Below are 18,039 nucleotides of genomic sequence, written 5' to 3' on the forward strand. Positions count from 1 at the left end.
ATTGTCTTATCCCTTAAGATCTACGTTCTGATATAACTAACAGAGCAAATTTTATAAAAGCTGTGGGAGCTAAAAAAGTAATTATCTCTCAATATTCAATATTTATTAGGTAAATACAAAAAATATTATTAACAAGGAAGGTGAAGTCCAAAAACCATTAAGAATTGAGATACAAATTAAAAAATAAATGATAAATTACAAAGATAAATTGATGTATATCCCCAATGAAAACAAACAAAATTACCCCTTTAGTGGATTACAATCATTGCAAGTTTGAATCAATGAAATAAGATTCAACTAAAAGTACCTAAAATAATAAAGCCAACAAATGGTAAAAAAGTGTTTATAAAACTTAGGGTACCAGTAAAAATTACAGTCAATGACCCTTCCCTTCCACATTAATCATAAAATAAATACGAATAGCTTGTAGAGTGGTTTGATTCTCTAAAAAAATATGACAACATCTTGATATGTTTATCATTAGGTAAATATACGTACATTATCACATACAAAAAGTGGCGTGCAGAATCATTATCATATTTATAACATAAATGTAAAAGAATAGTTATTCTCGCATCGTATTATAAACAGCTCTCCGCGGATATAAAATGTACAATTTTAAGTTAAAACCAGTTTTTTTAGCCCCGTGATGCCGAAGGCACGGGATAAAAAAAACTGGTTTTATCCTTATGATTGTACATTTTTATATTCGTAGAAAAACTGGATATACTACGATGCTAGACATAGTTTTTTCGTATGGATCAGAACCGGTTCTAATCCACCGGATATTAATCGGATTCGAATGAATACGAAAAATAATATTACCACATCCATATGCACATTTATTATATATTAATCTTATTTTAGGTATATAAGGTAGTCATGATAATAAAGTGTATAATGAAAAACAAAGATGATGATTTACATAAGTATCGCAGCAGACCTACTGGGCCAACTTTCTCATTATAACAGCCAATATAAATTGAATATAAGAGGTCGAGTTAGCGGAGTTTTTTTATTTAGATTATATTATATTAGGTACATGGTAATTTACCATTACATCGTAAGGGCGGAATTCTCCTTCGATTTAAGTAATTTAGAGAATCCAGAGCATCATCCACATGTAATGGAATGCGATACTCTAACACCAAAGGATATTAGGTTAAGTAACATCCATAAGACAACCAACCCTTTGATTGCACGACTTTTGTCTGAGAAGTCCTAACTGTGCATGGTAGTGAGTTGCGCCTGTTTAAGGGCCAAGGAATTCCCCCTACGCTTACTATTTATTTCGCGCACCTGACATAGTAGCAGTAGGAACCATTTTATTTATGACGCGGTGTCGGCCCGAGATTCCAACCATGGTATACTGCATGTATGATAACTGATAAGGTAAAAAAACTAATCTATCCAAAAAATTTGAGGGGGGGGGGGTTATGTGCTTGCAAGGATCTTTGAGGTGAAGCATTCATAATTTCATTTATAAAATCATTATATAGCCACTCTGTAATTTATATTTCCTTCCGTTCTAGCTCTTACTATTATGTGAATATATTAGTAAACATATAGGAATATAAATCATAATTATGATTTTTTTTAGACAGGCAGATATGCAAATAAAATACAGGATTTTTAGCACTGAAGAGCATAAAAAATAATTTACTATGATTTTCATAGATTTTTGTTCATCTTTTAAAAATATGAAAATGTTTTTTTTTCACAGTAAGAACCTGTTTAAATCTGTGGGAAATATAATATTATGTAAACTAAAAAAAAACCAATTTATTATATTTTTTGGAGTGTTTAGACGACTGAAAAGCAAAAAGATCTGTTAAAGAGAACTTTTTTCATGAAATTATATAAATAAAAAAGATTTTTAAGGTAAAGACAGACAAACATCCTGCTTCTTTTATATAATACTAGCGGCTTCGCCCCTAGCCTCTAGGGGCTTTGCCCCAAGAGGTTTTATCAAACCAAATTTTCGTGTTTTAGATTTTAAAGAAAATTAAAAAAAAAAATTTTTTGGGGGGGTATTTTTCATTTTTTGGGTGGTTGGGCGTGTCCCACCCCCCAAGAAAATAGTTATAAACCTTCCCGGGACCTATGAGAAGCTACCCTGTTAAGGAGCACCCGATCGGTTCAGTGGTTCGCGAGATCCTTCTGGACACACAGACAAACAAACAGACAAATAGACAGACAAACATCCTGCTTCTTTTATATAATATTAGTACTGTAGATTGTACCTTGGTAATATTATCTTTAATGAACATGTACCTTAATCAGCTCTCATGTCAAAACAGACAGATATTTGGACACTTGGTCATATTAATACACACACACACACACACACACACACACACACACACATACACATACAAACACATACACACACCTATATACACACATACACACACACCTATATACACACATACACTAAACAAGGACAAAATATCCATTTCAGAGGTGGATTCTTTAAAGAAATTTGCCTAATCGCTTAGTTGGGCAAAATTGTTTTCGTGAAAAATCCACCAAAATCACATCAAAAATCTACAAAAATTAAATAAAATCTTATGTTAATAACCCTTCTATGATTTTGTTTAATTTTTGTAGATTTTTGATGTGATTTTGGAGGATTTTTCACGAAAACAATTTTGCCCCACTAAGCGATTAGTGGAGCAAATTTTTTTAAGAATCCACCTCAGTTCGAATTTGTACGACATGTGCTATCCCTCAAAATGTAACCTGTAACCTTCCCCCTCTTATATTCTTGAAATTTGTCTATACACTGCAGGCCTTTTCAATAAACAATAAAACCTAACCTGATCTGAACTAAAGCAATAAAAAAGGAAAAAATACCCGTATTCCTAAAATTGAAAATATAGGGGTTTCAGTGCTAGACAAGGTACATCAAGGGGAATTGCCGTATGACACTTTGAAAAAAAATAATCCTTAGAAAATACATAAATTACCTAGCTTTTAATAAAAATGTTAAGATGTGTCAATTACATGAGATTGTATAAATATATATAAAGCAGCGTTTCGGAGCCGTTTGATTTAGGTGCGGCTCCGGGTCCAGCTCCAGCTCCGGCTCCGACCTAAAATCAAGAAAAACTCGCCATATTTTTTTCCCCATAAAAATATTTTTTATTTTTGACTTTTGAAGGCTTTAAAAGTTCAATTTTTGATAAAATGGACTTGAAAAAAAGGGCATTTGTACATGACAAAACAGAGTTAACAAATTATAATTTGTAAAAAAAAAATCTCTTTATTTATCTAGTCCGGAACCGGTGCAATTTTTAACGAAAATTACGGCTCCGGCTCCAGCAAAATATGGCAGCTTCACGGATCCCGGCTCCGGCTTCGAAACACTGATATAAAGGTTTGAGTAAAAAAAAGAAAGCAAATTCTTGTGAAGATGATGTTATGTAAATAAAAATTGTGAATATATGATATTCTTGTAAATTTATGTTGAGCTCAAAATCTCGTTAAGCTAATTTAGTTACACATACATATTTAATATTTATGTAAAATATATTAAAGTAGGGGAGCTCATTTTTGCAGAGATTTCGTAATCAGGGTATTTAGAGCACTTTGAAAAACCACAGAAAGCTCTCATATTTTTTCTTATATTAAAGCAACAGGATATCTATCTATGTATCTTTATGTACTGAAGGATATTCATCACAGCTGGACCGATATGGCTCTTCTTTACAATGTAATTCCTGGGAAATATTATCAATTCTTATTTCAAATGTGCCACAAAAACCGGTTTATTGAAAACTAAATATTAAGCTTTAATATCAATATAATGTTTCTAAGGGGGGGGGGGGGGGGAAGTTTTGACACATTTGCGTAAACAGGGAGTATAGGCTTTATCTTTGGACTGAGAGTATAGGTTATTAAGGATAAAATAATTCTTATATGATAATTTTCCCAAGTTTTAAGATTTTTTGGATAGGCCTCCAGGTTCCGGAGCTCCAGGCCCCCAGGTCCTCTCTGTACAGGTAAAAATGAAAAAAAAAATTTTTTTTTGAAGAGTTAGAAGTCAACTTATGAAACAAAATATGCATTTTTTTCTTCAAATATGTGAATAACATTCAAAAATATGCATATTTTGTTTTATAGGTTGACTTCTAACTGTTCAAAAAAAATTATTTTTTTTATTTTTACCCGTACAGAGAGGACCTGGAGGCCTGGAGCTCCGGAACCTGGAGGCCTATCCAAAAAATCTTAAAACTTGGGAAAATTCATCATATAAGAATGATTTTATCCCTAATAACCTATCCTCTCAGTCCAAAGATAAAGCCTATACTCCCTGTTTACGCAAATGTGTCAAAACTTCCCCCCCCCCCCTTAATCCTAGATTACGAAACTCTACAAAAATCATTCCCCTTTATTAATATTTGCTAAAATACTTATAAAATATCCTCAAAATATGCTTATCTCATCCATTTTCATGTTAAATTTTCAAATATAATACAATAGTATGATAAAATTATTTTCAATCCTTGATTGACAAGGACATTTATGTTCATAGTTAGTTTAGTACAGAAATATTGATATCTTATACATACAATGATGGACAGCTAATCGGCCCTAATTTTAGAGTAAAGGGATAGTTTCATGAAGTGCATTTATAAAAAAAATAGTGAACTGTAAGTTTTTTCTATTTTAATTAACGTAGTAGTGCCAGTGGCGTGCGAAGCACTTTGTCTAGGGGGGGGCATTTTGAAGATTTTGTAAAATTTTGCCCCCCCCTAAATCAAAGTGCCCCGGGGGGGCACTTTGCTTTAGGGGGGGGCATTTTGATTATATATACTAATTTTAAATAAGGGCGTTTTAAGGGGTGGGATTATTTGATTATGGGCCTTCTAGTCCTTATCCCTTCTTCCCCATCCCTATTTCCCATTTATATCCCCCATCTCTTCCCCCCCCCATCTCTTCTCCCCCATCCCTTCTCACCACCCTGCAATGACCGAAGGGAAGGGAGCTAGAAAGCATCTTCGAAAAAAAAGTACAGAAGATAAGTTAACCTTCCCCCCCCCCCCCCCACCACAAAACATTTTTTATGGGTGGAAGGAGATGTTATAAAATCTCTGCAGGAAGGATGAATAACCCCATTAAAAAAAATTTGGGGGGGGGGGAGATAGAAACACTCATTTTGGAAATAATTTACCAAAAATTAATATGTAAAACTGATTATAAATATTTCTTTATTGTATGACAACATGGATGACAACATCTTTAAGTAGCAAAGCTCAAAAAATCATTAATAAGAATACAGACAAGTAGATTTAAAGAGCATCTGTTGAAATAAATATATATTTTAGGTAGAAAAAGTCACAAATCCTTTTTCCTGTATGTTGTGTGATGACAGTCAAAGTAAATTACATACTGGATGCTCCAAACAGCGAGAAATTATATTTTTTTTAATATTATAATCCACAAAAAAAATTATCGTAGGTACCATAAAAACCAAAGATATAAAGAACTATGTAAAAAATAAAAAAAATTACTTGTCCTTTCATCTACAGATATAAAAAGCTCTTAGAAATATGGAAAACTTTGGGGTATAGTCTCTTTTGTGGCAACGCCTCTTAAGGGGCATTTCGTTGTATTTTCATAGTAGCTTTTAATAGGTTATTCTAGGTTAAGTTATGTCAGGTGATTTCCCCGCAGGGTTAGGCAATTGGCCCCGCAGGAGCTATAAATAGGGAAAAAGCTACTGTGAAAATACAACGAAATGCACCTTAAGAGGCAATGTCACAAAAGGGACTATACCCGAAATTTAAAAGATACAAAAATAGCCAAAAACGTCCTGAAAAGCAGCCCGATATCCATGAATTTTTAATAGTTAATTATACTCCATAATGATGGGAATGTTAACATTAAGTTTTAGCCTTCTATCTTTAATTGCAGTTGAAAAATCACATTTTCCCCTTAGCATTACGTACTGACAGCCATAGTGAATTATAGAGAAGCTAAAAAGTTATATCAACATATCCTACCCTCTTTAAATGGCACTTTAAAACTCTGTTAACTCTGTGGTGTTTCCAAGGATTTTTAAGGGCGGTGCGTGAAGCGCACCTAAAAATATTTACTCCCCCTTTAAACTAAAATCAATTAAAGACAACAAGAGTGGCGTATTTTTATCAAATTAGGAATATAGAGTGTAGTTAGTTTTAAGGGTTTTTAATGAAAATTGCCATAAAAAAACATGTCTTTTTGTAAGGGTATGTACACTAAGAGATATAAGTTTTCCGGAATTGTAATGTAGGGAGTAGATTTGAAATCTGCATCAAATTTTAAGGATTTTTTATAAAATTCGTTTTTTGTATAATTCTTTATCTAAAAGCGGAAATACAAATTAAGTTAATTAATTTTGGCATCTGTGATTGGTGGATTTAAAAAATCTGCGCTCTGATTGGATGTCGTACATCATTCAACCAATTAGAGCGCAGGTAGTTTAAAATCCACCTATCCTATTGGTCAAAATTAATTAACTTAAAATGTATTTTTGCTTTTAGATAAAGAATTTTACAAAAAACGAATTTTATAAAAATCCTTAAAATTTGATGCAGATTTCAAATCTACTCCCTACATTAAAATTCCGGAAAACTTATATCTCTTAATGTACACAAAAAAAATGATAAACTTATCCTGAAAATAATATGACATCATATATAGTTATTACTTATTCATTTAGACAGACATACAGTGTTGAGAAAAAGGCTTAGATAAATACCAACGCTGTTTCTTTTTTATATAAAATAACTTTTTGATTAAATATTTGTTGTTTACAAATGTTTTTATAGAAATAAAAACAAAATATACAATAAGATAAAAAGCAGAAACCATTTGGAAGTGCGCGAAGCGCAAATTTTTTTCTTCAAATAGGAGGGAGGGAGGGGTTTTTGGGCTATTTATTACACTAGTCCCCAATATTTCATATAAAATTTTCTTATTTGTTGGCTCAACAACTTTGGGGACTTTTGATTGGTTGGTTAATTAAGTCGAGTTTCCATACATTTCATCCACTAATTGTAATCTATATAAGGGGTAATTTTGTGTATCATCATTGGGGATGTACAAAATTTCTTTGGTAAAAAGTTTATAATATACAAAATAAAATACTTCCTATTACCTGGTCTGTTATGTTCAGTGAAAAAAGATTATAACCTAATTTCTACACTAATTAAAAAATTTGGTAAGGTTAAATGAATAGTAACTGTCTGTTTTGAGTATTTCTTGATCTTTTTTTTGGAAACTGGGATAGTTTTGCTTTTTGTAGGGTAGGGGGCAAAAAGGGGCATTTTTGTTGACCAGGGGGGGGCAAAATGGGGCATTTTTCAACATTTAGGGGGGGGCAGGGGGGGCGGTGGCTAGGGGGGGGCGTTTTGGTCGCTAGGGGGGGGCGATTGCCCCAAATGCCCCCTTCGGTTCGCACGCCACTGAGTAGTGCATAATATAAAGTTATTGATTAAAATTAAAAGATTTGACCAGGGATTTTCCTTAAAAAATGAGTTTTTCATTTCTATATTCAACTTCGTTGCATGTTATATATGGCAAAAACTTTTTTGTCATAAATACAACTTTAGATAGCATTTACTAGTTAATAGAACTTCAAACTTTTTATACAACAAAATACACATAACAACAAAGAATTGCCAATAAAATATTTAGTATAGTACTTAGAGTAGTGATCTTCTTATATGTCTTAGTAGAATATATCAGGCATTGGATAGATATGATTGTGATAAAGAATTTTAACATTGACCTGACCGAACTTTTTTTTAGACAATATCTAAAGAAGTTAGTGATTTGCTACATAAATTACATGAGAATGGTCTTTTTATATAAATATATATATTTGTTGTATGGTTAGTTGGTATTTCCGCGTGAGATAATGTGTATATTGTAAGTAAACCGGACGGTTTTCTTTATATTTTTAAAAAGAATCTCTAGAAAACCTGTCCTATAATGAACCGGATGTTATTTTTTATGTTTTTTAAGTAACTTGTCCCAAGGGGAACCCCTGTTCAATTTTTTTATAACTCTTGTGAAATATGTGGAAAAAGATCCTCTCATATTGGTGTTTTGGCTATACATATTTGGAAAAAAATAGACCATTCTCATGTAATTTATGTGGCAAATCACTTTAACTTTTTTAGATATTGTCAAATAAAAAAAATTTGGTCTGGTCAATGTTAAAAATTCTTTAACATATAATCATATCTATCCAATGCCTAATATATTCTACTAAGACATATAAAAGTTCACTAATCTAAGTACCTTAACTCTTTAAATACACTTCGTAGAACTATCCCTTTAGGTATAAATATGCCAAAACATTACAACAAGCAAACTTTTCAGAATTTCAGAATTACAAGAAATAATAAGGGACGTCGTAGCTCAGAGGTAATGCACTGAGTTACGGTGATGAGAGTTCGAGTTCTAGTCCCAGTGTGGCAACTCTAATTTCTCAGTTTAATACATTCACGCAACTTCCCCTGGTTGTGTAAGAAGGGGATTATTGAGTAAGTTTGGATACTCAATAGTCACGTACATAATATCAATACTACCCTTATCCCAAGCTCCTCTGTGGTAAGCGTCATTCATTACGGTGACTTAATTTGGGACACCTGCCATACTGGGCGAGGGTGAGGTAATAATGAGTAGCTCTCATGATATACAGTAGGGTGGGTCGATTTTGGACATTTTTTTTCTGAGGGCAAAGCGGGGATCTGCACTCAATCTATATAGATATAATACACCTCTGGATGATTTAAAATTTATCCTAAGTCTTAAAACCGCTGACGACCAGACATTCAATTGTATAGCTATTTTTAAACGGGAGTCAAAAATTTATTGAATCAGAACTATGGCTTCATGGTGCTCCCTGGAAAGGCCTTGAGGAGCTGAGTCAGGAACTTTTGTCCGTTTCAAAAAATCTCGTTCCTAGCCTGAGAAAATCTAAAAAACCTCTACAAATTGGACAATTCTCAATAAACCTTAAATTATTTTGGTTTTTTAGTGATTTCTAAGGCTAGGAACGAGATATTTTGAAACGGACAAAAGTTCCTGATTCAGCTCCTCAAGGCTTTTCCTGGGAGCACCATGAATCCATAGTTCTGATTCAAAAAAATTTTTGAATATCGTCTTTGCATACTAATAAGTAATGAATTATATTTTTAAGTGGTCGTGTTCTTAAACTCAATTTTTTAAAATTCTTTTTCGGTCAGAAATGTTTTTAAGGTTAATTTTATCTGTTGCATATCCCCGCTTTGTCTAATTCCGATATGAACCCACCCTAATATACAGGTCAAGTCATAATGTGCTTGAATGTTGGGCTTGATATACAAAAGTCTCTTAGCCTACTCCATGACTACTTAGGTCCAAACCCTAAGAAACTATGGCTAATCAATCAATCAACAAGAAATAATAAACAAGTGTATGTTACATATCAAATCACAAAGCACATACATGCACAAAAATTATAGAGTAGCTGCATTGAACTTAAAAGCTTACCATTTTGATTTTGTATTTGTTCAAGAAATTGTATTTCCTCTCCATTTTGTTGTTGGCGTGTGCTCATTATACTTGACAACTTTCAAAACTTGTAATTCTTATTCATCCACTTTTATTCACTGTAATTTTATTTCATAATTTTCTTCTTCATTTATTTTCAAAAAGGATTTAAAATATCTAATATAGAATTTTGAAAGCTCCACATTATTGGCTAAATAAGCCAAAATATGTCTACCACTTTCATTTATCACTTTAAGATATTAATCTGTAACATTACTTTGAGGTCATGTAATACCCACAAATTGGCAATTGAAGCCATAGAAATGATTCTATCTCATTATTTTGATTTACCCATTTAACACATTTTAACAATATAAATGATTTCAGAGCCAAAGTTTTGTCTGTTAAAGCCTGTAAGATGGCCCTTGATTAATTACTTTTTAATTTTAATTTTCACTGGATTATTTGATTTTCAGAAAGCCTTTTGATAACCATATAAATTCAGAACTGTTTTCACATTAATTTATATATCTTCTGTTAGCTTTATTGTTTATCTCCACTGTGAAGATACTATAATTTTGTATAAATAATATTCATCTTTATCTTTTATAATAGTTACGAAATAACTATAATTAACCCAGTTCAAACTAGAAAAATGTTTATTATTATCAAAAACCAAAGCTAATATATAATTCCGTTTGTCTGTCCGTAATGATAGGGTAAATGCAATTTTATCATCTGCTATTGAATATACACTCCTGAAATATTTGTTGAATATTTTTTATATCCATGTTTTTTATATATTTTCCGGTATTTCTATTACTTTATCATATGTTATCAACTATTTTCCACATTTTTCCTATAATTCATTTTGTCTGTTTGTCCTTCCATGAAAATTTTAGTGCTTTACTACTTATGGAATATTAAAGTTGTCATCCCTGTTTTTATCTGTATACAAAATGGTTCCTAATGTTACATTTGTAATGTATTTTTTTGTAAAAAATGTATGTTTTGTGTTGATTGAAGTAATTGCCTTATTTTTACAGATGCATGAGTACATTAAGACTGTCTGATTAGATGGATGGAATAACAGAAGTATAACCAATAGAGCTTAGACAATTACAAAATAATCACAAGTATACATATTTCTTCTTTGAGATAATATAAGTAGGTAAAGAATAACTTTCATAAAAAGACACCAATTCATTTATGCAGTTAGAAAATATTTGAAGCAATACAGAATCATATTTCATATGAACCCATATTCTTCTGTCTTTTCTTAACTAAATAAGTTAATCTCAAAATTGAAGAAAAGTAAATAATAAAGTAAAACAAACATCTTTAAAAAATCTGTCTAGTTTTGAATATGCTTAGTAAGATATAATATTATTCCTTGTATGTAATCAAATGTTCCATAGAATTCCATCGTTTTCTTCCATGTATTTGTTAATTCACTGTAAGAGGTAAGATCCCTTAAATCTTTTTGGATGATATATAAACCCTTAATTATGATGTAGTAACTTTTATCATTGGTAGCAGGTAGATATTGAAGTAAGATGATTTTGTTTTGTCCTCTCCTTCCCTAGAAGTCAAGCTTTACTGTATGAAAAAAGGATAAAGGGAACTATCCACGAACGAGAGCAAGTGATTATAAGCACCTTCAAGCATTGATCTATAGTAATTTTTTTAGTGAATATACTAGTTTTATGTTTAATACTTTGAAAAGTAAAGCATTTTTTAGTGCAATATCATCAATTGTTTTGATGAGTTTAAACTGTTTTTCGAAAGCTTTGACATAAAAGTATATTATTTTTATTAAAAATGTATATTTAGAAAAAGGGTTGGTAAATTGTATTATTGTAAACAGTTTAATTAAACTACTTTTGCAATTTACATTTGATGCTTTTCTGTCGTGTTATTTTATTTTGTCCTTTGAACTCAACAAAGCTTTTTCATATAAAACCATGGTAAATCCCAACTTTTTAGTGATAAACCAAATATTAAACATAAACCTAGTATATTCCCAAAAAAATACTATGGATCAATGCTGGTAGGTGCTTAGCATCACTTGCTCTCATTCGTGGATAGTACCCTTTTATTTTTGGTTGACAATTAATGCAAATAAAAAGTATGCATGTCTCAAAACTTTAACATCAATGCACAAACCGTGTTATAGAAAACAACATCCACAAAAGATACAGACCATGGTAAGGAAAGCTAAGCTTAATAGAACACACTATTGTAGTTTTGAAACTAATAAATATTCTTAAACAAAAGAATTAAGGGATCCTAACCTATTATCATAATTGATATTCTCACTTCCAAGACAGTATATTAAAATTATGTTATATTAATTTATTTTTAAATCACTTGTCCACCATTATTATAAAAATGTATCACTTTTTGCTCACATTTTTTCATATTTTAATGTCAAGTCTGAAACAAAATATTTTACACATTTAAAATTAGAAAATATTAGTTGCGAAAAGACTTTACAGTTCGGGTTTATCCATCTCTCTATATGCTTAATGCTTTGAGCGGGGATCTTTAGGGAGAAAACATTAAATTGTTAAACATCCCGAATGATAATATACAAAATTGCCTTTCTGTAGATTAGATTATTGGTTGAAAACTTTTGACACTTTTATATTATATAGTTAGAACCAACCATAATTTAATCAGAGTATCAAAGCTTTTGAGCCTACAAATAAGATAAAACGGTAGGTACATGTGGAATTTACACTCCAATATCCTGTCCCTCCATAGTTTTGTGAAAAAAAAATTTTTTTAAAAAGGTTTTTGACTTATTATGTATGTTTAATAAAACATTTATGTAATTTAGAAGGTCTCAATTTCTTTGGAGGAAGTTGTTCTTGCCACTAAAATCAAAGGACATGAATTAATTATTAATCATTAATTAAAACAAATATTTCATGCAGTTTTATCGAACAATGAAAAATTTCCATTGCATATCAACCGTTGAACTTATTTTTTATGTTGAGTTAGGTAAATTAAAAACTTTGGATCCCCGACAAAATACCAAAGCTTCTTTAAAGATAACAAAATTCCTTTATTAGATTAATAGATATGCACCAAAAGATCTCTTTAATGACGGATTTTTGGGAAAGTTACTTATTGGTCGTGGGGTGGTTTTATTCTTTTTACCTCCACCTGCACTCCCTCCTCAGAATTCCTAGAGTGTAGGGCCGCCGGTTTGGTACTTTCACTAACAGTGACTAACGGGCACAGAAGCACCACCCCTCCCCACCTTCTTTTTTCTATATATTGGAAATAAGGGAAGGGAAGGCCTGCAGAGCCTATACCTGCAGTGCAAGTCTACCCTGTATACACCCAATCTAACCTAATCTAAAGTAAAAAAAACTAAAACACAAAGAAAGAAGGAAAACGCCGACAGTACCAGTAATAGAACAAAATATTGATTACACTTTCCTTTAACAGACAGAATTTTATAAAAGGCATGATATTGATTAATATGCAATTTATACATCCTTGTATAATAAACAACCAATAAGGATAAAAAGATAATATTATAATTAATTCTTTATATATCCTAACTAAAAATATCTTAATGAATGAATATTAGATTACATCTTAGAAATACAGCAATCTTAAAGGATAAGATAATGGACGAAAGAATACATTCCTATCGCGATAAATAAAATTATCACTGCAGAGATTAATATTACTGGTTTGAAAGGGGTAGTTTCACGAAATGCATTTGAACTTAATTTAATTGAACCGCATATTTTTTCCTAGTTAATGGGTTAAACTACATTTATATAGCATATATTTGAGAAAAAAATCAATTTTCTACCATGTAGTTTTTAAAATATCAAGAACTGAAAATTTTTGTGATATATGTAATTTAAAAAGACGATTTCAAATATATGCCATATAAATGTAGTTTAACCATTTAACCAGGATAAAATATGCGGTTCACTAAATTAAGTTCAAATGCATTTCGTGAAACTACCCCTTTTAATCCAAGTTCAATACAAGTTTTGAGCCAACAACTAAGATAACCAGTAAACAGACCAATGTCACCCCCTTCCCTGTTTAGAACAAAAGTGTAAATAAGGATATGTAAATAATGAACCAAATTAAATAATAACTAAGACAATCCTACCAATAAAAATTGAGTAATTAAACCTGCTGAAAGCAAAAAAGTGAATACCAAATTCGTTTGTCTGTGTGCAGTTTCAAAGATATATGTACATTAGGATATATAAGTTGGAAGGAATTTTAATATTAGGGGGAGATTTGAAATCTGCATCAAATTTTAAGGAATTTTTTATAAAATTTGTTTTTTGTATAATTTTTTATCTAAAAGCGGAAATACAATTTAAGTTAACTAATTTTGACACCTGTAATTGGTGGATTTAAAAAAATCTGCGCTCTGATTGGAGAAGCTTAAGTGTCGTAAATCATTCACCCAATTAGAGCGCAGGTAGTTTCCAATCCTCCTATCCTATTGGTCAAAATAATTAACTTAAAAAGTATTTCCGCTTTTAGATAACGAATTAAACAAAAAACGAATTTTATAAAAAAAAATCCTTAAAATTTGATGCAGATTTAAAATCTCCTCCTAACATTAAAATTCTTTCCAACTTATGTATCCTAATATACATTATCCAGAGAGGAAGAAGAGATTAAACGGTAAACTTTACTGGTTATCTAAGTTTTATCAAAAGCTCTCATTCGTTGGCTTAAAACTTTGGGTACTAATATATCAAATCTTGCTTGGGTTGTACAAACTATATTTCCTTTATATAGAGTATTAAAATAATTGTACTGAATTCGTACAGCAATTTAAGAGATTAAAAGAAACGGGTATAAACAATAAATTATTAAATTACTTATACTTATATCTAAGATAAAATAAATAATACTTATGTTCTACACATATAATGCACAAGGACAAATATATTCATAATTAGTGCAGCGATAACAAGCTCATACTATCTAATTTAAGGTATAAGACAATAAACGATAAATTAATGTACAACGCCAATGATACACAAAATTATAACTTCTGTAGATTAATTTTTTTGGTTGAAAAGTTTGGACACTGCTTGTTTGAACAACCCAATCAAGGTTAAATAATAAATGTTATGTTCGTTGTTTATTAAACTTTGGGTACCAGTATAAATTAAAGTCCAATAACCCCTCCTTCCAAAAATATTAAAAGTTTTATGTGGCTGACAGAACGGTACATTTCTAGATTGGAAGAGACGTACGTACATACAGAACCTAGTTAAAGAGGTGCTACGCTTCTTCAAGACAAGTACAGTACGTGTATTTACTAATTTAGCCATCTTATGCCAGGCAGATAGAGATAGGTATGTATTGTACACAGGGTGGGGAAAAACCCAGGGTTTTTTTAAAAAGCCCAGCCCAACCCAACCCAAAAACCCAACCCAAAAATCCTTGAAAACCCAGGGTTTTAAGGGTTTTTATGGGGGTTTTATTAGGTTTTTTAAAAAAAAACCCTGGGTGGGTTTTTTCGGGTGGTTTTTTTGTATGCCCACCCTGATTGTACATAGAGGGAGGTGACATTGGGCTATAAATTACCAGGGAGTAATGGAGGGGACAATTAATTCAATTTTAGAGTTCTAACTCAATATCTTTAAAACCAGATATATCTAGAAAATTCCAAAAATATAGATATAGCAATCTTGATTAGATTTGTATAAGAAAAGTATTTAACATTAGGTTTTCCTGTCTTATTTTCCTGTGAATAGTCTGTAATTTATCATAAAATGTATGCCCTTAGTACTTGCAGTTTCTTACAATATAATACCACTAGCGGCTTCGCCCCTAGCCTCTAGGGGCCTTGCCCCAAGAGGTTTGATCAACCTAATTTTTCGTATTTTAGATTCAAAAAGAAAAAGTAAAAAAAAATTTTTTATGGGGGGGGGTACTTTTCATTTTTTTGGGGAGGTTGGGGGTGTCCCACCCCCCAAGAAAATAGCTTAAAACCATTACAGGACTAGTAGGTATATTCCCTGAAGAGTAGAGCCCAATCAGTTCAGTGGTTACTGAGATCTTAAGCTTCAGACGGACAGACAGACGGACAGACATCGTTCTACTTTGTATTATAGATAAATGGGGTTTGTTTTCATATTTGATAAGGGGTTGATTAGAATACAGAAGTATCACAGTAGAATTTCTGGTGTATCCCACCTATTCTCAGAAGAAAACTATTTTGTTTAAAAACCAAAATAAACTTTTTTCAAATAGTCTGCTAGTATTTGTATTAGTTAGTTCAGTAAGAGTCGTCTGCTTTGGGAATAATTGTTTTAGCGGCATTCTTTGTGCTGGTACCCAAAGTTGCATGTGTTCTGGTACCCAAAGTCCAAGACTGTCAGAAATATGAATTTTAGATCCATTGTCCCCTCATTTCCTCCCTGATAAATTACACTGGTCCCCAATGTTTTATAGACACATCATCTCTATTGGTGGCTTAAAAATTAGGAGAATTTCAATAAATCATGATTGGGTTATATAAACTAGCAGTGTTCAAATTGTTTCACGAATTCAAAGGGGTAATTTTATCGTCTATTGTCCAATATACCTGGATATGTAGCATTTCTCTTGGGTTCCAACATAATAAAGGCATTAACAATAGGATTATAGGAAATGCCCTAGCCTAAAGGAAGTTACCGTATTGAGACTTTCAGACAAAGGTTCTGCAATCAAATTAAAACTTATTTTTTACCAGGAATCTTAATGTTTATCCTCTCTCAATTATAATAGACAAAACTAACCTTTTTCTAGATTTAAAGGGGGGGGGGGTTTAATGCAACCATCTCGTAATCAGTGAGCAAATGACACTTACAATTCGAATTTAGATCTGAAATTTTGCATGAGTAATCCTTGGTAGGTCTATTTTCCCTAAATCGAACAAAAAGTTAAAAAAGTAACGGCTAACGGCTGGCGGCTCAGCAGTTTAGCCATTTTTAAAACTATTTTCAAGGGAAATCATCACGAAACCTATCTCCACATAATACTCTATGCTGCTCCAAAACGTTTTGAAACGGTTCTAGCCGCTCACCGGTGTCCTGGATAGAAAACAGGTTTTTTTGGACATACGTCTCACAAGACCTATGTAGTCATGACCGGGAGACAATGACGGTTCAGTACATGACTTTCGTTAAATCACAGCTGATCATTTTTGTGGATTTTTTTGAAAATTACTTTTTTATCCAAAATTTCATAGTTTTTCCCAAAAAAATCTCAATTTTCTCACATTTGCTGCTTAGTTAGCCTAAATTTACGAAAGAAAAGTATAATAAGTAACAGCTGTACTGAAGATTGTGCTATCACCTATAACAAGATCTTTCAGAATCAATGGAATAAGATTTGTAGTCTAGAAATTGAGTAAGAGTTAATTATTTTGAATTAATGATCAACAATAAATTTGCTTGTCAGAACTGCTTCTAGCCTCCATAGGCTTTCACCTGGCTTTAACATGATTCAATCTATCTGACTTTGCCTTTAACTCCACAACATAAAGGTATTGCACTCAAATTTCTTTCACTAAAACATTATCTCCTATCAATCCACATGTTAAACTTCTTGTTTAAAGACGTTAAAGTTACCGTCCCTGTCCTTCAACTTAAATAAGTATGCCTCATAATACTTTCCACTAAACAGGGTACCTCTCTCCACCCTGGTATAGCCAGACCTCTATTCTAGCCGGCTGACATGTTTCACCCAGCCTATAAATCTTGATGGAAGTCAGTTTAGAATTCTGACCTTGTTTGTTATTCAACAATTTCACACACTTTTGACTCTTTCTTTATGGCACTTGTTTGCTATTGAACTTGTGGCTTGACTTTTGCCATATAAAGGGATAACCTCAAGATTCAGAATAAACTTTCAAGTATTCTTACTTTTTACTTCCTTTGGTTTCCTATGAACCAACTACTGTCATGAGAGATCTTTCCATGAATGAAAGCCAAGACTGCCATGCATCTAGTTACATGGTCTTTAAGACTCCCTTGCCTTAGTTACTTCAGCTAAGAGCTCATATCCTCTCATTCTCTATTACTCAGAAATTCACCATGGTTTCCGCCTACTCTGCTGATTGAAAGTCAGGTGGGTCTATGATTCCAAATTTAACAGCACTTGATAGACAAACTGCCCTTTATTTTTGCTTTGCTAATCCTACATTTTGGTCTTCCTGTTCAACACCTTCCTAGGTCCCTTTACTACTGGTAGCTTTTAGGAAGGGTAGTATTGATCTGCTTAGGACAAAGAACTTGCCTGTGTTTATTTTCAAATTGGATTTTAAAGTCGCCATTGGAAATCACACTTGAATAAAATCCAGTTATGATCATGTAATCAGCATTCACATTCACTCTAGTAATAAACTACTATTATTTTCTTCAAGCTATGAGCCAAGTGCTTTCCTGTCAGTTAGCTGCTCTTACACTATCTTAAATACACTATCTTGCAAATTATTCATCCAGCTTAGAATCCAATATG

At 32.0% G+C, this 18,039-nt stretch overlaps 1 protein-coding gene across 3 annotated transcripts in view; it reads right to left on the minus strand.

Annotated features, from left to right (window-relative positions):
• Positions 1-10,097, minus strand: part of LOC145321917 (uncharacterized) — a 98,143-nt gene extending 88,046 nt beyond the window's left edge. For all 3 annotated transcript variants that reach the window (XM_080163580.1, XM_080163581.1, XM_080163579.1), the window contains exon 1: positions 9,529-10,097. In XM_080163580.1, the coding sequence (XP_080019706.1) occupies positions 9,529-9,595 (67 nt within the window). In that variant the 5' untranslated portion in view covers positions 9,596-10,097. The remainder of the gene's footprint in view (positions 1-9,528) is intronic.
• Positions 10,098-18,039: the final 7,942 nt, after the last annotated feature.

Source organism: Acartia tonsa, chromosome 6 (genome assembly GCF_053477335.1).
Source record: "Acartia tonsa isolate MP-2025a chromosome 6, ASM5347733v1, whole genome shotgun sequence".
In the NCBI taxonomy this organism is placed as follows: Eukaryota; Metazoa; Arthropoda; class Copepoda; order Calanoida; family Acartiidae; genus Acartia; species Acartia tonsa.